At 42.3% G+C, this 27581-nt stretch overlaps 1 protein-coding gene across 1 annotated transcript; it reads left to right on the top strand.

The window, feature by feature from the left end:
• The first annotated feature begins 1346 nt into the window (after window positions 1-1346).
• On the top strand, window positions 1347-4535 carry LOC127294295 (protein SMAX1-LIKE 3-like). The gene is made up of 3 exons (XM_051324082.2): window positions 1347-2733; window positions 2880-3087; window positions 3199-4535. The coding sequence occupies exons 1-3, from the start codon at window positions 1544-1546 to the stop codon at window positions 4360-4362; spliced, it is 2562 nt and encodes an 853-aa protein (XP_051180042.1). The 5' UTR covers window positions 1347-1543; the 3' UTR covers window positions 4363-4535.
• The last annotated feature ends 23046 nt before the right edge of the window (window positions 4536-27581 follow it).

Below are 27581 nucleotides of genomic sequence, written 5' to 3'. Positions count from 1 at the left end.
CCCCTACTGGCCCTCTGTTGGCGGTCATGATGGCCCAGCTTTGCCGTTGTTCTCCATGGTGCTCGACGGTGCAGAGGTGGCCTGCTGGATCAACGCGAACCGCCACCTCATGGTCTACTCGGCGTTGAGGGTGAGCCGCTCATCTTCGCGGCGGCGTTTCTCGGCCAGCGTCCGAGCATTTAGATAAAGGATTCTCTGTCGCTCGGCCTCCATGAGGAGCCGGCAAGCCTCCTCGGTAGCCAACCGCTCGCGGGAGACCACCATGGCGCGCTGGAGAAGCTATTGGTCCGCCTGCTCTAGGATGCGGGCGGTGTTCCTCTAGTTGTTCGCCAACCGGTAAGACTCCAGTATCGCCTCCTGCTACGGGTCGACGACCGGCTCCTGCTGCTCCTCTTCAGCTTCACGTTCCGCGTCGACATCTTGTTGCACGTTCATGAGGACGGACTCCTCTATGTCCGACGGGCTCCTTCTCTGCACCAGCTGCGGAGGCGGAGATGGAGGGGGAGGCGGAGGCGCCGTGCGCCCGTTGAGGCCCAACATGGAGTAGGTGGTGCCTTTTTTGAAGGCTTGCTAGCTACGCGGTTGAGATGCTTGGTGGGTGGGAGCTTGGTGGTGATGACCACGGCGGAGGCATCACTTAAATAGGCGAAGGGCATTGGATGCTAGCGCGGAGCTCGAGCATCCGCATTGATGGAGGAGCTAGCGAAGGTGACGGTGGCAGCGGCTTTGTGGCCATGGCTGCAGCCACCGGTCAGCCTTCTACCGCCGGGTCGCGTCTATCGATACATCGGTCAGCCTTTCAGCCGCCGGGTCACTTCCGTCGCTACCGCCGGTCAGCCTTTCAGCCGTTGGGTCGCTTCCATACGGGCCCAATATGCGCGCGGGTGGACACGGAAGGACACGCTCGCTCTACGCGCCGATGCATCGGTTCCCAAATTTGGTGAACGAATGCATCAGGCGGACGAGTCGACCCGTTTACGTCGCCCCGCTGGAGCATGCGTGACTTGTCCGCTGTTTACGCGGACCAAATCAGACACGCTAGAACCCGATGGACCGGCCCGCTGGATATGCCCTAAATGGACCTCCCGTGCATCGGACAAAGACATTTCTCACATAGCAAAGCTATCTGCTCTCTTTGCATCCCGGTCATGTAGATAGGTAGCCCCCACATGCTTTGCGCAAGACACCTTTAGCCAATTTCTCCCTTCCCTATAGCAAAAGATTACCACATTTTCCAATGCACAACAGGGAGGGGGAGAGAGATGATTACAATGTGAACTAGACGTCTTAACACCTATGAGACTATGACAGCACTACAACAAACAGACAGTGACACTAACCTACAAGATCCCATGCTCAAGCTTCCTGCTAATTAACTTCCTGCCATCAGACCAGATAGTAACTAGACTGGTAGTATATGACACTGGTTACCCGTATGTATGATCAAAAATTAACACAGAACAACTCAACTCCATTAGTAGTCTAGAGAGCAAGCTAGCCAGGCCAGGTGGGATTCAGCAAAGAACCAGCTTTCTTTAGAAAGATGCGTGCCGGCGGCTGCGCGGTTCAGCAGGCGCTGGCGGCGGAGGCGGCGTCCGTTGTGAGGCAGGCAGTGACACTGGCGCGGCGCCGCGGCCACGCGCAGGTCACTCCGCTCCACGTCGCCACCGCCATGCTACTCCCCCCTGCGCCGGCGGGGCTTCTCCGCACGGCCTGCCTCCGCTCCCACTCTCACCCTCTGCAGTGCAAAGCCCTTGAGCTCTGCTTCAACGTGGCGCTGAACCGCCTCCCTACAGCCTCCGGCGCGGCGGCCATGTTCCATCAACATCGGCTGGGCGGCACGGCCCCCGCCCTGTCCAACGCGCTCGTTGCCGCCTTCAAACGCGCACAAGCACACCAGCGTCGCGGGGGCGCCGGGGACGGTATCCAGCCGACAGCGGCGCCGGTGATCGCATCCAAGGTTGAGCTGGAGCAGCTCATTGTCTCCATCCTCGACGACCCGAGCGTGAGCCGCGTCATGCGCGAGGCCGGCTTCTCCAGCTCTCAGGTCAAGGCCAACGTGGAGAGGTCTGTCTCCTCGTCGTCGCCGTCCGGGACGAACACCACCAGGACGAGCTCTACCAAGGAGTCCAGGGACAAATCGGTCCCCCACAAGGACGCCATGCGCGTGCTCGATTGCATGGCGAGCGAGGCGCAGCGGTGCTTGGTGGTCGTCGGCGAGGGCGCAGAGGCGGCGGTGAAGGCCGTGATGGACAGGGTGAGCAAGTTGGACCTCCCGTACCATCAACACGAGCGCCTCAAGAGCGTCCAGTTCGTGCCCCTCTCCATCGCGTCGTTTCGGGGCTTGGCGAAGGAGGAGGTGGATGCCAAGGCCGGCGAGCTGCGCGCACTCCTGCGCGAGGCGTGCGCTGCCGGGAAGGGCGTCGTGCTCATCCTCGAGGACCTCGCTTACGCCGCGGAGTCCTGGCAGACGAGAAGAGGCGCGGCGAGCGTGCACGGCGGGCAGTCACAGCAGCACTACTGCCCTGTAGAGCACGCCGTCATGGAGGTGAGCGGCTTGGTGTCCGGCGACTCTGGCTCTGGCGGCGGAAGGTTCTGGCTGATAGGGTTTGCGAGCAGCATGGTGTTCATGAGGTGCGGGGTCGGGCAGCCGTCTCTAGAGACTGTCTGGGGGATCCACCCTGTCGTCGTGCCCGACGGCGGCGGCCTCGTGCTAAGCCTCAGCTGCACCAGGTACGTGCATGATCGATCATCGCTCCTTCGATTCTTTGGTCGTTAATACTGCATCGGTTTGTCTATAAAATTAGAAGTTGTTAAGATATGCGGATGATGATTGATGATATCGAATCTAATGGAAGTGCGTTTCTCTCTTCTTGCAGTGAGGCGCAGGCTAGCCAGCAAGCGAGAAGATCGACAATGGGATGGCCCTTGGTCAGCAGCTCGGCCGTTACAGGCGACAGCCACCTCACCTGCTACGCAAACGCACGGACGCCGTCGCCAGAGACGAGCATACCGTCGTGGCTTCGCCGGTACCATGACCCATATCACACCACACCGGCGAGCAGTGGCGGCAGCAATCTTGAGCAGGTACATGTGCACGTAGTCTACAAATTATCATGCCTAGATAATAACATTGCGAGTGAATGTTTCCTTCACAAAGTACTAATTAGGCATTTGTACATTTTTCTGTGCGTGCAGCTGCAAGATCTGTGGAATCCCACTCGCAATGAATCAACAACGCACCACCACACATCAGAGCTCACGTTGAGCTTCTCATCCCCGTTATCTCCGGCGGCTTCTTCCCTCTCGGGCTACAACACCACCAATTCAATAATGATGATGAGCTCGTCCAAGCCATGGCATCTCGAGCCGAGGACACCGTGGCCGCCGAACCATCACGGCCCGGCGATTATGACGGCGGAGAGGCGACTTGATTATCATCAGTTGCATACTGCAACAAACCCTAGTCCGGAATCCATCTCGGTGCAGTCCAACTCCAGCTCACTCGACGGCGTTGGCACAGCGGAACGCCGCCGGCCAAAGTTCACGGAACTCACGGCGGAGAACCTCAAGATCCTCAGCAGCACACTCGAGGACGGCGTCCCGAGGCACATTAAGGACGTGGCACCGGGCGTTGCGAGTACCGTGCTCCGATGCCGGTCCGGGATGGCGAGCCGGAGAGAGCCTCTCACGCCGAGGCCTAGGCCTAGCTCGGCCACGTGGCTGCTCTTCCAAGGGACCGACGGCGATGGCAAGAAGGCCATGGCACTGGAGCTAGCGAAGCTCGTCTTCGGTTCCTATAATGACTTCACCTCCATCTCATCAGCCGGCTTCACCCCGGTGCACTCCGGTTCGAGCTCCGGCGAGTTTGCCGGCAAGAGGCAAAGATCGCCGGACTACGAGCATAGCTACCCGCAAAGATTCTACGAAGTGATACATGAGAACCCGCGCCGGGTGGTAATGATCGAAGACATTGAGCAGTTAGACATTGGCTCGGAAATGAGCATCAAGAATGCGATTGAGAGTGGGAGGATCAGAGACTGCAACGGCAATGAGGTCAGTCTGGAGGATGCCATCGTAGTGTTGAGCTGCGAAGCATTCGATTCAAGGTCTAGGGCTTCATCCCCTAGGGTCAAGCAGAGGGTCAGCATCAATAACGATGGCGATGAGGAAGACAGCGGAGTGGAGAAAGAGAAAATGAAGCCGCCATGTTTAAGCTTGGATTTGAACGCCTGCGCAGCTGCCGATGATGATGAAGAGAGAGATGAGGAGCAAAAAGAGAGATTAGTTGATGATGTGGAGATCAATGATGTTGTGGATGGTGTTTTCTTCTTCCGACTAGCTATAGGTTTGTCACACTAGTGAGCTTGCTTCTCATTTTTCTTCTCACGATCAGATTAACACAGACTTGTTTGTTCTTTTTTTTTCTGTAGACCTAGACCTATAGCCATCATCTCATGTACAAGAAACAAGCATATGTATATTGGTGTTTGGTCTTTAATTATGTCTCTGGCAGTATAAAGTTTTGTGGCCAACTAATTTTGTCGATTTTACATGGGAAAAAATTTATCTGGTTATGCCAAAATATTTCCTATGAGTTCTTACAAAGAATTATGTGAACTCATACATCATCATATGCGGTGACTCTGCTACCATTTCTTTGTTTTTTTTCATGTAAGTTATGAATGCCAATTAAATTATCCACCAAGCATCAGTTTGATATGATTAAATCTCAAGGTTTATGACTTGTAGGGACGCTTAAATTCCAAAGTTTTTTGAGGAAATTGTTTTTTTCCATGGAAAATCATACATAGTTCTTGTGAAATTCACGGTGGACGCAACTAAGTAGGTGGGTTGTGGCAGATGGTGCTTTGGCTAGGACTGGAGGTTCTCGAGGCTTCACCGGGTGTAAATCGTCTCCCGTCTTTGCCCATAGTAAACGACAGCATCGCCTGCGGATAATGTTACCTTTCTAAGGGCGTCATCTAGGTGATGTGCTCCCCTCGATCCTCCAACTTAGAAGCTCCGGAGGAAACCCGGATAGACGGTGGCGGCACTTTGGGTGTTCTCTCATTGAGAGCATCGTCTTTGGAGTTTGCTTTGACAAAATGATCTTGTGGATGACGGTGGTGGTCGGGGCAGTTTGTCCGCTTTCGTCGACAAACTATGTGCTAACGACAATGGTGAAAATATTGATGTCCGACTAACGGCAAGATTTCGTTAGTAGGATTTCCCGACATGTTTACTGGACTTCCTAACTATGTTGTAGTGAAGTCAAAGTTGTCGAGTCATCCTATAAGCGGCAACGGTGCCAGGTGGGGAGTTGTCTCACTACTGATCTTGGTCGGCATGAGCCTAGAATTATCTCTTGTACGAAGCTGGTCATCAAAATCAAAGTTGTGTCATCATTGGCGTGTGTAACTAACTATTTCGCATGTGCCGACATGGGCATCGTGTGTCCCATGAGAACTTCGACCATGGTCATTTGAGGTGACATCGGAGTCGCTGGCTCAAGAAGTAGTGATGATGATGATTCGTGCACGTCATCTCGGAGGTAGTCTTGTTCTTGATGTTGGTAGCCAAGTCGGCATGTGGTGCTCTGAGGGTTCATGTTCCATGAAGGTACTGTATTGGCCGTGTCGCAATTTTTTGTTAATGAAATTAACTCTCTTGTTCCTAATTAATTGATTGGGTCCATTTGAGTCCCATTTAAGAAAAGGCTGGATTTACTATCTTTTGTGTCCCTTGATATTTTTGGTCATGTTATAAATTCTTTTAGAGCTTTTTGTCATGTTATAAATTTGCTATATTTTGTATCCCTTTATATTTTTTGTCATGTTATATTTTTTGTTAATTAAATTAACTCTCTTGTTCTTAATTAATTGATTGGGTCCATTGAAGTCCCATATAAGAAAAAGCTGGATTTGCTATCTTTTGTATCCCTTGATTTTTTTCTTGTTATAATTTTTTTTGCTATCTTCTGTTGATTATTATTAGTAGATCGATGGATTTTTCGCAAAAGAAAAAAAACAAAATTAACTTTCTTATCTAAGTATATATATGTACCATTTACATGCTTGAAGGAATTAGTTGGGTTGCTTCATGCGTTCCAGTTATTAAAGAACATGATTCTAGCTAGTTAGTGTTTAGGTACAAGAGTTATAGACAAATAAAAATAACTTGGGTATGCATATAGTGCAGAAACTAGATGAATTGGCCTGGTCATTGTGCTGACTCTCAAAGTAGTCACATGATAATTGATGTCTTGCATACGGCGATATTTTTTTAATGCTGATGGGGTTTGTGGAACATCAATTGCAATCAACAACCATATATGCTGCGTTCTGCTCCCCACAAGGTGGAAATAGATGTTTAGTTGGTTGTAGGCATGATATTATTCTGGTCTCGTGGAATCATCATGCGCCCTTCTTACTGGAACCACCCTTTTCAAAGGAAAGAGGAACCTAATTAGCACAACTTGGATTGTATATATGATTATGCAATTAATAGATTACCAAGTGCTTCCCACGACATCGATCTCGCCCAGTTTTACAATCATTTCAGCACAATTATACATGTTACCAAGTCCTAATTACAACATACAGCTCATATATATTATAAAATGGTGACATGATATGTTCATGAGCTTTTGGTGCTATCATGGAGACCAAATTAGGTAGATATGACACGTAAGTTGGAAAGATGTTTATTCCTGCAAGCAAGTTCTTCAAAGGAAGAAAGCTGTCCTCGTCACCAAAGCAATTACCAAGAATTTTAGCATCCACTAGAATAAATCGTTGTCCAGTTGCAGATCACGTCCAGTGTACTGACTTGGGTGGATGTGTTCCATGTGGCAGTATGAAATCTGCAATATTCCTGAAATTTGATAGTTTTCGCTGTCAATCCATTTTCATCGTAAAACAGAATAATAGAGAAAAGGAGAAAATAAGATCATAAGCTTGGTTTTTACTCCTTGATGCCATATATACTCCGCAAAGTCGACCTATGTGTGCACTTGCAGTAGGCACATATATATGTGTGTGTTCTACACGTACGTTTTAGCTTTGTATTTCATATATCTCTAAGTGTGAACGAGAATTAATGTATATATATATCGTTCTATCGTTTGTATGACTAATGACTTCGGAGTTGTAGAAAGTTGGAGGTACTTTAGAAGGCAAGGAGAGCAATCTTTACTAAGGAGATGACCTAAAGGTGCATTTGCTTTTAGTATGGTGATGCCATTTGAGTAAAAGGATCCTCCTTTTCGTGCTTTAGATTTTCCAAATCCACATTCCTCCCCATCTTAAAAGTAGTGGGTGTCAAAAGGTAGGTTAACATGAGGGATATTTAAAAGAAAGGTTAGCTAAAGATAAGCATCCGGCTCTTGGTCATTAGAGACCCGAAAGTTTGGTGCTTTAGAATCCTGGAAAGATAATATATATCCTCTCTCTCTCTCTCTCTCTCTCTCTCTCTCTTATAAATAAATGTAAATTAAAGGAAAACATGTGTAAGTAGGGAATTTGTCGTGTGCAACTTTCTATCATAAAAAATGAGATCTACTGAAACATGTTCAAAGATAGTTTGTAACGCATTCATGCGTGTACCTCTTCAATCTTCCTCACATGATTATCTATTCTTTCCATAAATTAGCACCGTGCACACAAATTATTACTTATACCGATCCCATGATGCTTTTATTTGTGTTTTCCCCCATTTGCTTTTATTTGTTCTAAAAAGGTGAGAAGAGATAACCATACTACTTTCTTCTCAAAAGGAGCATCTCTCGATCTCTCTACTTTTTTTTTTTTTTTTGAGAAACACAGTACAACCGTAGACGCTCACATATACGCGCATACACTCACCCCAAAGGAAAACTGTTCGCATGACATCGGCACACCAGACAAATATATACCGATTCTTAATGAGTATAAAAGAGCCTGTGCGTTCATTGTTATACTAGTTGAATCTAACACTTGCATGGGGAGTTTTGGCATCATATTTGTTACAAAATGCATATTCACGAGACTAGCATTGCGATGTTACCGTTACTTCAGGTAAAGGTCTATACCTCGTAAATATTGGGTAATCTATGTCTCAGCTGAATCGCCCCTGCCTGTTACTTGTGCCTCGAGTGCAACTCAGGTCTAACTGCATCATCTCAACTGCAACTAGTGTCTCAACTGCGCTCTGTCACTGCTTGTGTCTCAACTGCTTCGAATCAACTTCAGCTCTTATCTCAACTAAACTATCTCGACCAAGGTAGTAAAAATTATAATTCTGGATCATATTGGACCTCTATGGTAATATCGTAAACTGTAAAATTGTATTTAACAAAACCTCTATGATAAACTCTCAGTCGCCCGTTTCTGACATGCTTCATTGAACAAAGTCATTTTGCGCCACCATTTTCCAGTATGTGAACTATGTTTGATGGAGTTTTCTTAGGGCTGGCATGGTGACAGAAAAAAGTTGATATCACATTTCTTTTTTTACCCATATATATGCTTCATTTGATCCGGCCACTAGTAGAAAAAGGCCTATCAGTGGCGTGGCAAACTGAGCCTTAGCTGCATGTATGTGGCACGCCGCAAGTATCTAGCTGATGGTAATTATATGATAGTTTTAACAACGATGATTTTATATTATCAACAACCTATAATTTGACATGTTTGATAGTTTTACCTCCATCAAAAGTATCAAACGATGCAAGTTCATCACATCAAACAAACAATAGTATAACTCCACCAAATCACAGATGATTTCGATGACAAATATGATAGGAAAGCCCCGCGTATGGTGGTCTTGGGAGTGATGAGCACAACTTATCCAACCTGTAGAGGTGTGGTCTAAATTAAGTTCTTCCACGCCTCAATTCGGAGGGAGAGGCAGCTATCTGGATTCGTCGTGTACGGGGACATTGCTTATCCTGCTACGTGCCTCAAAGCATACTCCAACCACACATCCAGCAGGGAACCCAAGGAGTGTAGTCAACTTCAAGGTAAATTTGGCAATGGAAAAAAATAAGAGGATTTTTCAACAAATTTGGATAAAAACAAAGATAATTTCCAGAAGAAAATGTACTGTAGTGTGCTTAGCAATATTTGTAGTGCTCAAGAGGGTCACAAAACCATCTATTTTCATCTTAATGATAGGCTCCCAGCCATCTTCTAACTTTCTAGGAATAGAGATTTCACGCTTTAATTTCTCCTCTCTAATTTGCATAAGAGCATTTGTAATGTGCTTTGTAAAAGCCATATTTATAGCACTAGCATTTGGACTTCTAGCAAGATTTTGTAAGAACTTAATTACTTCAGAGATATTGCAATCATCAAAATCAAAGTCATTTTTATCAAAGGTGAAAAGGACTCTTGTCTCACATACTCCGAAAAATTTCAGCACACTTATCAGAAGCAGTTTCAGTTGTTCTAGGCAATTTTATAGAGGGAGCGGGAACTAGTCCTACACCAATTATTTTACCATTAATAGTAGGAGAGTGACTAGCATTTGAAACTTCATTACTACTGGTGGTGGTGATGGTACAAACTTTATTTAAATTATTATTTCTAGCAATTTCATCTTCTCTTTCCCACCTAGCATGCAAATCCGCCAACATCCTAACATTTTCATCAATTCTAACTTGAATGGCATTAAAAAATTAGTTTATTTAACATCATGAGGAAACACTTTTAATTTAATAAAATCTTTATATTCTTAATAAGTGATCCCATTTCTCTTCACATGCAGCCTATCCACCTCATCAAGCATATTTGAGCAATCCTAGCTTTCCATGTGTCATAAAATTGCCACCTCATTCAAACAAATATACTTCCTAAATAATTGCCCAATTCATTCATTGATGTTTCTGTTTCCTAATTTATTGATCATGCATTAAGAAGATCATCCCCACTAACTTATTTCTCTCAACATGCAGCTATGCCACATTATCTTTCATGCCTTCTTAGGTTTTTTCTGCCACATCATCCATAGGTTCACAACACGTTTCATTTTCTCTTGGCATCCTTTGCACGCATGTGTCCTTTTCTCTTCCTTTGCACCAGCACGTCAATAATTCCCTGTTGTCCATGGAGACGCATCTTAAGTATTTCTGACATGCGCCCTTTCCCCTTCGAATTCTGATTTGCATGTCTTCCTCTTCCATTTGTAACTGTTTACTCGCTTACATTTCTTCACCAGATGAAAGGCCGAGCGGTCATATAAAAAAGGCAGTACCTCTCTACCTTGGAGTCCTACAAGAAGACGAACGGCACTGAGTCACTATCATTTTCCCGTGGTGCATGTCGCTAATGCTCTATGTTTGTAGTGGTAGAGCTCAAGATGATGGTGATATATGGCCTCCGGATTCATCAACGGAGCAGTCAACTACTTCCCTGGGAATCATCCGCTGCAGCCGGCTGGCCTGCCGCCTACATCCGGAGTTCGATCCAGTTCATCCTTTCGAAACAAACATCAATAAACCTCGACCAACCCTGAGGTTCGTCGTCGAGCCTGATGATTATTGATCCGTCCTCAAGTCTCAACATGGATTCTTGATACGTTCCGAGTCGATTTGTTTTTGTACCAGGATGCTACACATTGAAGGTGCTTGAACTTTGAATCTATCGGAGGAAGCCATTACACTTTTCATCAACATCGACTACAAGGCCACATCATCAAACCTAGCATCGTTTTTTTCTTACAAGTGAAGACTGCAGATCTGCTGCACTTGATCAGCCATCGCCAGTTTCTCTTAGTCCGGTACTCAGGTATGTTTTCGCAAAACAGTGGTACTCAGGTATGTAACTCTTTAATCATTTCCATAAAAAAAATCTTTCATCTTGCTTGAGTGATACTAAAGAAAACAATGGCTTCATCTTAGCCAGCCACTTCCATTTTGTTTCAGGCTCAACCATATTTTCTTCATCGGTTCTTTGCAGTGGGCATATGTCAGAGATATATATATGCAAATAAATTACCATTCTTCATAATTCTTCTAATTAATTGATGTCGCATGGGCCTGGAGCACAATATTTCTCTTCTATTGTTGGATAATATGAATGTTTATGACTCAAGACTTTTCTGTCTGCGGAAGGACATAGATTCATAGTTTGGCCATAGCTGAGGTCCAAAAAAGCTGCAGACCTGCTGGTGTAAACATTTATTCTGGGAGTTTCGGTTACCCTTCTTTATAGTTAAATTTTCGGTGCCAGAACATGTATGCAGTGCCATCTTTTATTTTACTTGAATCCAAATATTATCATGATGGTGCATGCTCACGGCTACCCATTTCTAATCTATAACTTTTTTGTTAAGTATTTCATGAAGGATTAATGTGATATAAGATAATTTCCAATGTAGATTTTTAGTTAAAAAATTATATTGCTAAGAATTCCCGCAACAGCGTGCGGAGTATCATCTAGTTAACATCATGAGCAAGGCTATCAACTTTAGAAGCAAGAATATCGATTTTTCCAAGCTTTTTCTCAATAATTTTATTAAAAGTAGTTTATCTACTAATAAAATCCTTAAGCATGACTTAAAAATCAGAGGGTGCACTTTTATTATTGATGTAGGAATTACCATAGTAATTGCCATAAGCATTACCATTATTAGAAGGATATGGCATATAATTGTTGCTACCAAAATTATTCCTATAAGCATTGTTGTTGAAATTATTGTTTTTAATGAAATTCACATCAACATGCTCTTCTTGAGCAACCAAGAAGCTAACGGAATATTACTTGGATCAATATAAGCTTTACCATTAACAAGAATAGACATAATAGTATCAATTTGTTCACTCAAGGAGGAGGATTCTTCGACAGAATTTACCTTCTTACCTTGTGAAGCTCTCTCGGTTGTGCCATTCAGAATAATTTATCATCATATCATCAAGTAATTTAGTTGCAGCCCCCAAAGTAATGGACATAAAGGTACCTCCAATAGCTGAATCCAGAAGGTTTCTTGAAGAAAAATTTAGTCCTGCATAAAAAGTTTGGATGATCATCCAAGTAGCCAGTCCATGAGTGGGATAATTCTTTACCAAAGATTTCATTGTTTCTCAAGCTTGAGCAACATGTTCATTATCAAATTGTCTAAATTTCATTATGTCGCTTCTCAAAGATATAATCTTAGCAGGAGGATAATATTTTCCAATAAAAACATCTTTGCATTTAACCCAAGAATTAATATTATTTCTAGGCAAAGATAGCAACCAATCTTTAGCTCTACCGCTCAAAGAGAAAGGAAACAGGTTTCAGTTTTATAATGTCACCATCTATATACTTATATTTTTTCACCTTACAAAGTTCAACAAAATTATTAGGATGTGAAGCGGCATCTTCAGTACTAACACAAGAAAATTTCTCTTTCATAACAAGATTTAATAAGGCAGGTTTAATTTCATAGAAGGCTGCCTCGGGAGTAGGTGGAGCAATAGGTGTACAAATAAAATCATTGTTGTTGGTGCTAGTAAAGTCACACAACTTAGTATTTTCAGTGGAACTCATTTTAGCAAAATTAAAACTAACCAACAGAAATAATAGCTAATAGAAACTAATTTTTTGTGTTTTTCATATAAAGACAACTATAAACGAAACTATTTTTGTGTGTTTTTTATATAATAAAGTAAATAAAACAAAATAAAGTAAACTAAGTAAACTAAGTAAACTATAACAAAGTAAAGAGATTGGAGATGAGAGACTCCCCTTGCAGAATCCTCTTTCTCCCCGGCAACGGCGCCAGAAAATCTTGATGGTGTTCCGGTGATGGCGCCAGACAATCTTGCTGAGCGTTGTTGTGGAAGCGGTTGGGAAACCCCAAGAGGAAGGTGTGAGATCATAGCAGCAAGTTTTCTCTCAGTACGAAACCAAGGTTTAATCGACCAGTAGGAGAAATGCGTGACTTCTGAAGTTGTTGCTAGCTGACTAGTGGCAGGACGCACTACCAGCGTCAGCAACAACGTGGAACGTGCACACAACACAACCAAATCACTTTGCCCCAACTTGCAGTGAGGCTGTCAATCTCACTGGTTTGCTGAACACAAAGGATTAGACGTATTGAGTGGAAAGAGATGTTTGCAGTAATTAAAGGGAACATGAATTGCAGTAAGTAAATAGAACAGGATGATTGTATTAGTGTAAAGGAAAAGACCGGAGTCCATAGTTCACTAGACGTGTCTCTTCATAAAGATAAATAGCATGTTGGGTGAACAAATTAAAGCTGGGTAATTGATAGAATATCGACCATACATGACAAGATGATTACTATGAGATTTGATTGTGCATTACAACATAATACATAGATTGTAATCCAACCGCGTCTATGACTAATAATCCACCTTACGGTTATTGTCCAAACCCCTTTCAGTATTAAATTGCAAGCAACAGATTATCGCATTAAGCAACATGTGTAAAGTAAACAATAGAATTACCCTCGGATAAAACATTGTTGTTTCTCCCTAGTAGCAACAGCACATCTATAATCTTAGAAGTTACTTTCACTCTCCCAAATTACTAAAGGGATGAACCTACTATCGAGCATAAATACCCCTCTTGGAGTCACAAGCATCTACTTGGCCAGAATATCTACTAGCAACGGAGAGCATGCAAGATCACAAATAACATATGATATAAATATATAATCGATCTCAACATAGTATACAATATTCATCGGATCCCATCAAACACAACATATAGGATTACATAAGGATGATCTTGATCATTTAGGGCGGCTGATGTCTACGCACGCTTCTATTCCTGTAGACAGTGTTGGGCCTCCAAGAACACAGGTTTGTAGAACAGCAGCAAGTTTCCCTTAAGTGAATCACCCAAGGTTTATCGAACTCAGGGAGGTAGAGGTCAAAGATATCCCTCTCAAGCTACCCTGCAATTACGATACAAGAAGTCTCTTGTGTCCCAACACACCTAATACACTTGTCAGATGTATAGGTGCACAAGTTCGGCGAAGAGATAGTGAAATACAAGTAATATGGATGATTGTAAGTAGCAATTGCAATCTGAAATAAAGATGGCAACAAGCAAACATGTAACAGAACTTGTTGGAAACGGTGTTTCAATACTTAGAAACAAGGCCTAGGGATCATACTTTCACTAGTGGACTGATGACCCACAAGTATAGGGGGTGTATTGTAGTATTTTCGATAAGTAAGAATGTCGATCCCAACGAGGAGCAGAAGGTGTTGACAAGCAGTTTCGATGAAGGATTCACTGTAAATGCTCACAGACAAGTATTCAGGGGTTTTTGATGTAACAGTTGAATAAAGTACGAGTAAGTAAAGTGCGAGAGTGACAATTGCAGCGAGTGGCCCAATCCTTTTTAGCACAAAGGACAAGCCGGTTTGTTTACTTATAATGACCAAACGTTCTCGAGGACACACGGGATTTTAGTCTAGTGCTTTCGCTACATACGGCTAAATAATCTTCATTGTTATGATAAGTGTTGTGTGGGTGAACCTATGCTAATGTACCGCCCTTCCTAGGACTAATACATACTTGTGATTATACCCCTTGCAAGCATCCGCAACTACAAGAAAGTAATTAAGAATAAATCTAACCACAGCCTTAAACTCTGAGATCCTGCGATCCCTCCTGCATCGATATACCAACGGGGGTTTAGGTTTCTGTCACTCCGGCAACCCCGCAATTGGCAAACGAATACAAGATGCATTCCCCTAGGCCCATAAATGGTGAAGTGTCATGTAGTCGACGTTCACATGACACCACTAGAAGAATAACACCACAACTTAAATATCATACCATTGAATATTACTCAACCATAGTTCACTACTAGCATTTAGACTTCACCCATGTCCTCAAGAACTAAACGAACTACTCACGAGACATCATACGGAACATGATCAGAGGTGATATGATAATGAATAACAATCTGAACATAAACTTGGTTCAATGGTTTCACTCAATAGCATCAACAACAAGTAGAGATCGATACCGGGAGAGTTTCCCCTATCAAACAATCAAGATCAAACCCAAATTGCTACGGCGGTGACGGTGTCCAGCGGTGGAGACGGCGGTGATGATGGTGGAGATGATGATGATGGTGATGGAGATGATGTCCAGCTCGATGACGGTGACGATGGCGTCGATTTCCCTCCCGAGGGAATTTCCGGCGGATTCCTCGCCCGCCGGAGAGCTCTTTTCTCTCTGGTGTTCTCCGCCCCGCAGAGGCGGTCAGAACTCTTCGCGAGGTACCCTCTGTGGCTTAGGTTTTCGGGACGAAGGATTTCGCGAAGAAAAGGAGGCGAAAGGGGCTGTGGGCCCCCCACACCACAGGGCGGCGCGGCCAGGCCATGGGCCGCGCCGCCCTAGGGTGTCGGCCCACCCTGGGTCCTCCTGGCTCCTCCTTCTGGCTTCCTTCGTCATCTTGAAAAATAGGATTTTTGGTATAATTTCCTTCCACAGTTGATCTTCCGAAATATTGCGTTCTGACGGTGCTTTTTCCAGCAGAATCCTCGGCTCCGTGCTTGATCCTCCAATAATGATGAAACATGCAAAATAGATGAAATAACATAAGTATTGTGTCCCAATATGAAATATATCAATGAATAACAGCAAATTATGATATAAAATAGTGATGCAAATTGGACGTATCAACTCCCCCTGCTTAGACTTCGCTTGTCCCCAAGCGAGACCGAACTCGCAAACAGGACCACATGTTTATGGAGTGAAGAGTCGATAAATAAAATACGGACAAGAAGCAAAATATACATTCACACAAAAAATTATAGTAAAAAACTACCTCATATAACAAAACTTGAAACAAGTATAAGGTAATCACAAATAAAGGTGCATAAGAAATCATAATTGGTGATGGCAAACTTCGTTCTTGGTCGTAGAACAATTAATGATTATACTTATCTCATTGAGCAGCGCTCTCATGTTAAAGTTTATAAGGCACAACTTGCATACTCAATCATAATGGTCTTTTCATGATCATTGATAACTTGCAAAGCTATATTCATTCAGATAAAACTTGTACTAAACAAGGAAGAATAAAAGACATGATGAAGCAAATCACAATATAATGGTTTGATCACAACTACTCAAATGCTTGCTTGAGATGGAGGGAAATAGGTTTACTGACTCAACATAAAGTAAAAGACAGGCCCTTCGCAGAGGGAAGCAGGGATTAAATCATGTGCTAGAGCTTTTTCAGTTTTGCAATCATATAAAGAGAATAAAAGTAACATTTTGAGAGGTGTTTGTTGTTGTCAACGACTGGTAGCGGGTACTCTAACCCCCTTGCCAAACAACCTTCAAAGAGCGGCTCCCATATTATTTTTATTTTGTGTGGCACTCCTTCCAACCTTTTCTTTCACAAACCATGGCTAACCGAATCCTCGGGTGCCTGCCAACAATCTCATACCATGAAGGAGTGCCCTTTTTATTTTAGTTTTATTATGATGATGACACTCCCCCCAACCTTTGCTTACACAAGCCATGGCTAACCGAATCCTTCGGGTGCCGTCCATCAATCACATACCATAGAGGAGTGTCTATTTAGTTTAATTAATTTGGGACTGGGAATCCCATTGCCAGCTCCTTTTGCAAAATTATTGGATAAGCGGATGAAGCCACTAGTCCATTGGTGAAAGTTGCCCAACAAGATTGAAAGATAAAACACCACATACTTCCTCATGAGCTATGAAACATTGACACAAATAAGAAATACTAAGTTTTGAATTGTTTAAAGGTAGCACATGAAGTATTTACTTGGAATGGCAGAAAATACCGTGTAATAGGTAGGTATGGTGGACACAAATGACATAGGTTTGGGTTAAGGTTTGGGTTAAGGTTTGGATGCACGAGAAGTATTCCCTCTCAGTACAGGTCTTTGGCTAGCAAGGTTAATTAGCAAGCATAAGAGTCGAGGGAAACAAACAAATATACATGTGATAGAAACAATCATGCATCTTCCTTGTAAGCACAAACAATTTTAACTTCAGAATAATAAGCTATGAGCTAACAAGAAAGAAAGACAATGAAACATCTACATGTATTTCTCTTTTCTACTTAAACCTCAAAGTGTTGTTGCTATTGACCAATGCTAAGTTTGCCAAAACCAAATAGATTTATTCAATGCTCCCAAAGTGATACCAATACTAATGACAAGGTAAATCATATAGTAGAGATTGCAAACTAAAATAAGATGTGCAATATGTAAATGATAAGACTTCTCATTAATATTCCATAATGATAACTCACACCAAGGGATACATAGACAACCAACTAAAGGAGAGATACTTCCAAACTGCAACCCATCTTATATGATAACTTCCCTACTCATGATATGACACTACTTGACAATAAAAAGTAAAAAGGTAGTGATAATGTGATACCGCGGCACTCCCCCAAGCTTGGAACAAACCAAGGGGATGCCAATACCGATGATGAATTACTCCTGCGGAGATGGTGGTGATGAATTCCTGACAAGCTTCTCAATAAGCTCCTGAAGCTCATCAATCCTGTATATGAGATTGCGAATCATCTCTGAATTGTGCTCGACGCGGTTAAGGAGTCTGTCCGACGGCGAGTCCCAGCTCTTGGAGTTATTTCCCCACTCTTCAGCCTCAGGCTCCTTCTCTCCTGCAGTGTTAGAGCGATCTAGATCACACTGGCTAGGCAGTGCTGCCTTGGGAGTCCCTTCAATTTGATTATTGAAAATTAGATTGTGGAAGGGGTGATGAGTGCCTGATAAGGATGACTTCGGAGCTAGGTAATGACGTGGAACCGCTCCTCCAAAGGCGAATTCTTGCGCTCTTGTTTGCACTAAAAGGGTTGTCCACCACCTTGATGCTTGCGATGGTAGCACGCGGGTGTGCGCGCGAATCTTCCTCCACCTCTTCTTCATCCTCTTCCTTGACGTCCTTGTCTTCCTCTTTCCACCCAAGATCCCGATCATCTTCATCCGGAAACTCCTTGCCCTTGTTCTTGGAGACCATGGTGCTTCTAGACCGAAAACAGATCCTGGCAGAAACAGCTCGAAACAAAACACGTCGAGAACACGATATACGGACCTCCAGGGGTCCGGGGGATTATATAGCAAAAAATTTCACGACAAACGGAAAGTACCAGATCGAACCAGAGTCGGAGAGGGGCGACGAGGCGGCCAAACCATAGGGCGGCGCGGGCCCAGGCTTGGCCGCGCCGGCCTATGGTGGCGCCCCCTCGTGCGTCCTTTCCACTCCGCTTCGAACTCGTAATTTTTCATATTTTCCAAAAACAGCGAAAATATTGTTCGGAAATTAAATTGCGTACTTTTCATTACCAGTACTATTACCTATTCAAAGTCGAGTTCTGGCGGACTGTCAATTTGCCCTTTTATGAAAGCCTCCGGTGTTTCCACTTGAATAATATCAACATCAACATTATAAGAATCACCCGAGATATAATGCTTGAGTCTTTGTCCATTCACCACTTGCGTAGCATTGCCTTGGAGAGAGCTAATTTTAATTGCTCCTGAACGATACACCTCCTCGACAACATATGGTCCTTCCCATTTCGAGAGTAATTTCCCTGCAAAGAATCTTAGACGAGACCGATACAATAGGACTTTATCCCCAATATTAAATTCTCTTTTGATAATCCTTCTATCATGCCATTTTTTAACTTTCTCTTTAAAGAGTTTAGCATTTTCATAAGCTTCACTTCTCCATTCATCTAGAGAACTTAATTGCAACAACCTCTTATCACCGGCAAGTTTAGGATCTTTATTTAATTCTCTAACAGCCCAATAAGCTTTGTGCTCTAGTTCTAAAGGTAAATGACAAGCTTTCCCATAAACCATTTTATAAGGTGACATTCCCATGGGATTTTTATAAGCAGTTCTATAAGCCCATAGTGCATCCTTCAATTTACTAGCCCAATTCTTTCTAGTTTTATTAACAGTCTTTCCCAAAATAGATTTAATCTCTCTATTTGATAATTCCACTTGACCACTAGTTTGAGGATGATAAGCGGAAGCAATTCTATGATTAATACCATACTTAGCAAGAGTTTTTCTAAAACCTCCATGAATAAAATGAGAACCTCCATCAGTCATAATATATCTAGGCACTCCAAATCTAGGAAAAATAATATCTAAAAGCATTCTTAAAGAGGTCTCACCATCAGCACTTTTTGTAGGTATAGCTTCCACCCATTTAGTAACATAATCAACAGCAACAAGTATATGAGTGTTACCTTCTGAAGAGGGAAAAGGTCCCATGAAGTCAAATCCCCAACAATCAAACGGTTCAATAACAAGAGTATAATTCATAGGCATTTCATTACGTCTGGAGATATTACCAACCCTTTGGCATTCATCACAAGATAAAATAAACTTTCGCGCATCCTTGAAGAGAGTTGGCCAATAAAAACCTGATTGTAGAACCTTTTGCGCGGTTCTTTCTCCAGCGTGATGTCCTCCATAAGCACTACCATGGCATTTACTTAATATCTCTTGTTGTTCATATTCGGGAACACATCTTCGCATAATACCATCCACTCCTTCTTTATATAAGTGTGGGTCATCCCAGAAATAATGCCTCAAGTCATAAAAGAATTTCCTCCTTTGCTGAGCTGAAAAGGTTGGAGGCAAGTACTTGGAAACAATAAAGTTAGCATAATCAAGATACCAAGGACCTGTCTCGCGAGCTCACCTTTATTACAGCCAATTGTTCATTCGGAAAACTATCATTAACAGAACAGGATCATAAGCAATATTTTCCAATCTAGACAAATTATCGCAACAGGATTATCAAGACCTTTCCTATCTACAATATGTAAATCAAATTCTTGCAATGTAGTACCCATCTAATAAGTCTCGGCTTAGCATCTTTCTTTGTCATAAGATATCTAATTGCAAAGATGATCAGTATGAATAGTAACTTTTGAATCAACAATATAAGATCTGAATTTATCACAAGCAAAAACTACAGCTAATAATTCTTTTTCAATCGTAGCATAATTTCTTTGAGCAGCATCAAGAGTTTTACTAGCATAATGAATAACATTCAGTTTTTATCTACTCGTCATTCAAGAACAAATGCGCCTACAAAGAAAATCACTAGCATCACACATAATTTCAAAGGGTAAGTTCCAATCAGGAGGTTCAACTATAGGAGCAGTTGTTAAGGCTTTCTTAAGAGTTTCAAAAGCTTCCTTACAATCATCATCAAAAACAAAAGGTACGTCTTTTTGAAGAAGATTAGTAAGAGGCTTTGAAATCTTGGAGAAATCTTTAATAAACCTCCTATAAAACCCAGCATGACCAAGAACACTACGAATACCTTTAACATCCCTCGGATAGGGCATCTTCTCAATTGCTTCAACTTTAGCTCTATCAACTTCAATACCTCTCTCAGAAATTTTATGTCCCAATACAATTCCTTCATTAACCATAAAGTGGCATTTCTCCCAATTAAGAACAAGGTTAGTTTCTTCACATCTCTGCAAAACTTTATCAAGGTTTCGCAAGCAACTATCAAAAGAATTCCCATAGACGGAAAAATCATCCATGAATACCTCTACAATACTTTCACAAAAACCATGAAAAATAGCAGACATGCATCTTTGAAAAGTAGCAGGAGCATTACATAAACCAAAAGGCATACGTCTATAAGCATAAGTTCCATAGGGGCAAGTAAAGGTGGTTTTCTCTTGATCTTTAGCTTTAACAGCAATTTGTGAAAACCCAGAATAACCATCAAGAAAACAAAAGTGAGTATTTTTAGACAATCTTTCTAGCATTTGATCAATAAATGGTAAAGGGTAATGATCTTTCTTAGTAACTTTATTAACTTTTCGAAAATCAATGCACATTCTATACCCTACAACTACTCTTTGAGGGATGAGCTCATCATTATCATTAGGCACAACAGTCATTCCTCCTTTCTTGGGAACGCAATGCACAGGACTAACCCATCTACTATCAGCAATAGGATATATAATACCAGCTTCAAGAAGTCTTAATACCTCATTTCTTACCACTTCCTTCATCTTCGGAATTAGACGACGCTGAGGTTCAACAACAGGCTTTGCATCATCTTCCATATTAATAGCATGTTGGCAAATAGACGGAGAAATCCCCTTCAAATCATCAAGAGTATAGCCAATAGCTCCTCGGTGTTTCTTCAATATTTCCAATAACCTTTCTTCTTCAATCTCTGAAAGCTTAGAACTAATAATAACAGGATATATTTTCTTATCATCAATATGAGCATATTTAAGATTATCAGGCAAAGGCTTTAAATCAAAAACAGGATCTTCCTTTGGTGGCGGTGTTGTACCCAGATCTTCCACCGGTAAATCATGCTTCAGAATAGGTTGGTGGAGAAAAATTTCCTCAAGCTCATCTCTTTCTTTCCTAAAAACTTCACTCTCGCTATCCTCCAAATATTGCTGCAAAGGATTATTAGGAACAAGAACAATAGATGCACACTGCTCCATTTTAAAATCATTACTAGGCAAATCAGCTTTATAAGGAGTTTTAGTAAATTTAGAGAAGTTAAACTCATAAGATTCACCAGCAAATTTAGTCAAAATTTTCTCTTTCTTGCAATCTATAATAGCTCCACAAGTATTTAGAAAAGGTCTACCAAAAATAATAGGACAATAATCACTAGCAAAGAACCAAGTACCAAAAAGTCAGCAGGATATTTCATCTTACCGCATAAAACTTCCACATCTCGAACAATACCAATTGGAGAAATAGTTTCTCTATTAGCCAGCTGAATAACCACATCAATATCTTCAAGTTCACAAGAATCAATTTCGTGCATAATCTCCGTGTAAAGCTCATAAGGAATAGCACTAACACTTGCACCAATATCACATAATCCATAATAGCAATGATCACCAATTCTAACAGATAGCATAGGAACACTAGCTTGTTTGGGTTTATTAGGATGTGAAACAATATTAGAAGCATCTTCACAGAAAATAATATGACCATCCTCCACATTTTCAGTCACAAGATCTTTAACTATTGCAACAGCAGGTTCAACTTTTATTTGTTCTTCAGGTTCTACAGGTTTCTTTTCACTTTTATGAACCGCACTATTTATAACAGAGTACTCCTTCATTTTAGCAGGGAAAGGAGTTTTTTCAATATAAGCTTCAGGAATAACATGATCAGCAGTTTCAACTACAACGCATTTATTAATAGATGAATCAATTTTATCTTTATACGGTTCATGATACTTATCAAAATTCTTCTTTGGCAATTCATAATGAGAGGCAAAAGCTTTATAAAGATTTACAACAACTTGAGAATCAAGACCATATATAGCACTCATATTACGAAATTTATCAAGATCCATAAAAGCTTCAATGCATTTATAATCATAAATTATACCTGATTCTCTATCCTTGTCGTTCTCCCAACCTTCGTATTTTATTGGATTCGATCAAGAAGGTCCCTTTTAAACTCTTCTTTGTTGCGTGTAAATGATCCGTAACAAGAAGTATCCAGCAAGGTCTTGTCTTGAAAAGAAAGTCTTGCATAGAAATTATCAATAATAACATTACCAGGAAGCTCATGAATGGGGCATTTGAGCATTAAAGACTTCAATCTCCCCAAGCTTGGGCAATACTCTCTCCATCATGAGGCCAAAAATTATATATGCGATTCCGATCCTTGTGAATTTCACTTGGAGGATAGAACTTAGAATAAAACCGGGCACAATATCATTCCATTCAAGAGAATCCCCATTATCCAGTAATTTATACCAATGCGCCGCCTTACTGCATACAGCGATAGAGAGAATAGTTTCTTCCTCACTTCATCCATAGCAATACCTGCACATTTGAATAACCCGCATAATTCATGCAAAAACAGTAAATGATCACCAGGATGGACAGTTCCATCCCCTTCATAGCGGTTATCCATAACACGTTCAATAATTTTCATAGGTATTTTATATGGTATCACTTCCTCACCTGGCGCCTCATCCACTACCGTTGCAGTAGTAGTAGATTTCCCAAATAAAAATTGAAGAGAAGATCTCTCCATAATGACTTATAGCAGCGAGCGTAAATAAAATCAGCACAAACAAGAAAGGTTTTCCTTACCAATTCCACTTACCAATAGCGCTTCACTCCCCGGCAACGGCGCCAGAAAATATTCTTGATGACCCACAAGTATAGGGGGTGTATCGTAGTATTTTCGATAAGTAAGAATGTCGATCCCAACGAGGAGCAGAAGGTGTTGACAAGCAGTTTCGATGAAGGATTCACTGTAAATGCTCACAGCATAAGTATTCAGGGGTTTTTGATGTAACAGTTGAATAAAGTACGAGTAAGTAAAGTGCGAGAGTAACAATTGCAGCGAGTGGCCCAATCCTTTTTAGCACAAAGGACAAGCCGGTTTGTTTACTTATAATGACCAAACGTTCTCGAGGACACACGGGATTTTAGTCTAGTGCTTTCGCTACATACGGCTAAATAATCTTCATTGTTATGATAAGTGTTGTGTGGGTGAACCTATGCTAATGTACCGCCCTTCCTAGGACTAATACATACTTGTGATTATACCCCTTGCAAGCATCCGCAACTACAAGAAAGTAATTAAGAATAAATCTAACCACAGCCTTAAACTCGAGATCCTGCGATCCCTCCTGCATCGATATACCAACGGGGGTTTAGGTTTCTGTCACTCCGGCAACCCCGCAATTGGCAAACGAATACAAGATGCATTCCCCTAGGCCCATAAATGGTGAAGTGTCATGTAGTCGACGTTCACATGACACCACTAGAAGAATAACACCACAACTTAAATATCATACCATTGAATATTACTCAACCATAGTTCACTACTAGCATTTAGACTTCACCCATGTCCTCAAGAACTAAACGAACTACTCACGAGACATCATACGGAACATGATCAGAGGTGATATGATAATGAATAACAATCTGAACATAAACTTGGTTCAATGGTTTCACTCAATAGCATCAACAACAAGTAGAGATCGATACCGGGAGAGTTTCCCCTATCAAACAATCAAGATCAAACCCAAATTGCTACGGCGGTGACGGTGTCCAGCGGTGGAGACGGCGGTGATGATGGTGGAGATGATGATGATGGTGATGGAGATGATGTCCAGCTCGATGACGGTGACGATGGCGTCGATTTCCCCCTCCCGGAGGGAATTTCCCCGGCGGATTCCTGCCCGCCGGAGAGCTCTTTTCTCTCTGGTGTTCTCCGCCCCGCAGAGGCGGCTGTAACTCTTCGCGAGGTACCCTCTGTGGCTTAGGTTTTCGGGACGAAGGATTTCGCGAAGAAAAGGAGGCGAAAGGGGCTGTGGGCCCCCCACACCACATGGCGGCGCGGCCAGGCCATGGGCCACGCCGCCCTGGGGTGTGGGCCCACCCTGGGTCCTCCTGGCTCCTCCTTCTGGCTTCCTTCGTCATCTTGAAAAATAGGATTTTTGGTATAATTTCCTTCCACAGTTGATCTTCCGAAATATTGCGTTCTGACGGTGCTTTTTCCAGCAGAATCCTGGCTCCGGTGCTTGATCCTCCAATAATGATGAAACATGCAAAATAGATGAAATAACATAAGTATTGTGTCCCAATATGAAATATATCAATGAATAACAGCAAATTATGATATAAAATAGTGATGCAAATTGGACGTATCAACTCCCCCCAAGCTTAGACTTCGCTTGTCCCCAAGCGAGACTGAACTCAGTAAACAGGACCACATGTTTATGGAGTGAAGAGTCGATAAATAAAATACGGACAAGAAGCATCATATTCATTCACACAAAACATTATAGTAAACAACTTCCTCATATAACTCAACTTGAAACAAGTATAAGGTAATCACAAATAAAGGTGCATAAGAAATCATAATTGGTGATGGCAAACTTCGTTCTTGGTCAGAGAACAATTAACAGATTATACTTATCTCATTGAGCAGCGCTCTCATGTTAAAGTTTATAAGGCACAACTTGCATACTCAATCATAATGGTCTTTTCATGATCATTGATAACTTGCAAAGCTATATTCATTCAGATAAAACTTGTACTAAACAAGGAAGAATAAAAGACATGATGAAGCAAATCACAATATAATGGTTTGATCACAACTACTCAAATGCTTGCTTGAGATGGAGGGAAATAGGTTTACTGACTCAACATAAAGTAAAAGACAGGCCCTTCGCAGAGGGAAGCAGGGATTAAATCATGTGCTAGAGCTTTTTCAGTTTTGCAATCATATAAAGAGAATAAAAGTAACATTTTGAGAGGTGTTTGTTGTTGTCAACGACTGGTAGCGGGTACTCTAACCCCCTTGCCAAACAACCTTCAAAGAGCGGCTCCCATATTATTTTTATTTTGTGTGGCACTCCTTCCAACCTTTTCTTTCACAAACCATGGCTAACCGAATCCTCGGGTGCCTGCCAACAATCTCATACCATGAAGGAGTGCCCTTTTTATTTTAGTTTTATTATGATGATGACACTCCCCCCAACCTTTGCTTACACAAGCCATGGCTAACCGAATCCTTCGGGTGCCGTCCATCAATCACATACCATAGAGGAGTGTCTATTTAGTTTAAGTAATTGGGGACGTGGAATGCCATTGCCACTCCTTTTGCAAAATTATTGGATAAGCGGATGAAGCCACTAGTCCATTGGTGAAAGTTGCCCAACAAGATTGAAAGATAAAACACCACATACTTCCTCATGAGCTATGAAACATTGACACAAATAAGAAATACTAAGTTTTGAATTGTTTAAAGGTAGCACATGAAGTATTTACTTGGAATGGCAGAAAATACCATGTAATAGGTAGGTATGGTGGACACAAATGACATAGGTTTGGGTTAAGGTTTGGGTTAAGGTTTGGATGCACGAGAAGTATTCCCTCTCAAGATGTGTCTTTGGCTAGCAAGGTTAATTAGCAAGCATAAGAGTCGAGGGAAACAAACAAATATACATGTGATAGAAACAATCATGCATCTTCCTTGTAAGCACAAACAATTTTAACTTCAGAATAATAAGCTATGAGCTAACAAGAAAGAAAGACAATGAAACATCTACATGTATTTCTCTTTTCTACTTAAACCTCAAAGTGTTGTTGCTATTGACCAATGCTAAGTTTGCCAAAACCAAATAGATTTATTCAATGCTCCCAAAGTGATACCAATACTAATGACAAGGTAAATCATATAGTAGAGATTGCAAACTAAAATAAGATGTGCAATATGTAAATGATAAGACTTCTCATTAATATTCCATAATGATAACTCACACCAAGGGATACATAGACAACCAACTAAAGGAGAGATACTTCCAAACTGCAACCCATCTTATATGATAACTTCCCTACTCATGATATGACACTACTTGACAATAAAAAGTAAAAAGGTAGTGATAATGTGATACCGCGGCACTCCCCCAAGCTTGGAACAAACCAAGGGGATGCCAATACCGATGATGAATTACTCCTGCGGAGATGGTGGTGATGAATTCCTGACAAGCTTCTCAATAAGCTCCTGAAGCTCATCAATCCTGTATATGAGATTGCGAATCATCTCTGAATTGTGCTCGACGCGGTTAAGGAGTCTGTCCGACGGCGAGTCCCAGCTCTTGGAGTTATTTCCCCACTCTTCAGCCTCAGGCTCCTTCTCTCCTGCAGTGTTAGAGCGATCTAGATCACACTGGCTAGGCAGTGCTGCCTTGGGAGTCCCTTCAATTTGATTATTGAAAATTAGATTGTGGAAGGGGTGATGAGTGCCTGATAAGGATGACTTCGGAGCTAGGTAATGACGTGGAACCGCTCCTCCAGTGCGAATTCTTGCGCTCTTGTTTGCACTAAAAGGGTTGTCCACCACCTTGATGCTTGCGATGGTAGCACGCGGGTGTGCGCGCGAATCTTCCTCCACCTCTTCTTCATCCTCTTCCTTGACGTCCTTGTCTTCCTCTTTCCACCCAAGATCCCGATCATCTTCATCCGGAAACTCCTTGCCCTTGTTCTTGGAGACCATGGTGCTTCTAGACCGAAAACAGATCCTGGCAGAAACAGCTCGAAACAAAACACGTCGAGAACACGATATACGGACCTCCAGGGGTCCGGGGGATTATATAGCAAAAAATTTCACGACAAACGGAAAGTACCAGATCGAACCAGAGTCGGAGAGGGGCGACGAGGCGGCCAAACCATAGGGCGGCGCGGGCCCAGGCTTGGCCGCGCCGGCCTATGGTGGCGCCCCCTCGTGCGTCCTTTCCACTCTGTTTCGAACTCGTAATTTTTCATATTTTCCAAAAACAGCGAAAATATTGTTCGGAAAGTAAATTGCGTACTTTTCATTACCAGTACTATTACCTATTCAAAGTCGAGTTCTGGCGGACTGTCAATTTGCCCTTTTATGAAAGCCTCCGGTGTTTCCACTTGAATAATATCAACATCAACATTATAAGAATCACCCGAGATATAATGCTTGAGTCTTTGTCCATTCACCACTTGCGTAGCATTGCCTTGGAGAGAGCTAATTTTAATTGCTCCTGAACGATACACCTCCTCGACAACATATGGTCCTTCCCATTTCGAGAGTAA

The sequence above is a fragment of the Lolium perenne genome, chromosome 4, assembly GCF_019359855.2.
Source record: "Lolium perenne isolate Kyuss_39 chromosome 4, Kyuss_2.0, whole genome shotgun sequence".
NCBI lineage: Eukaryota > Viridiplantae > Streptophyta > Magnoliopsida > Poales > Poaceae > Lolium > Lolium perenne.
Note: the sequence above shows the minus strand (reverse complement) of the source record. Positions and strands in the feature narration are given on the sequence as shown.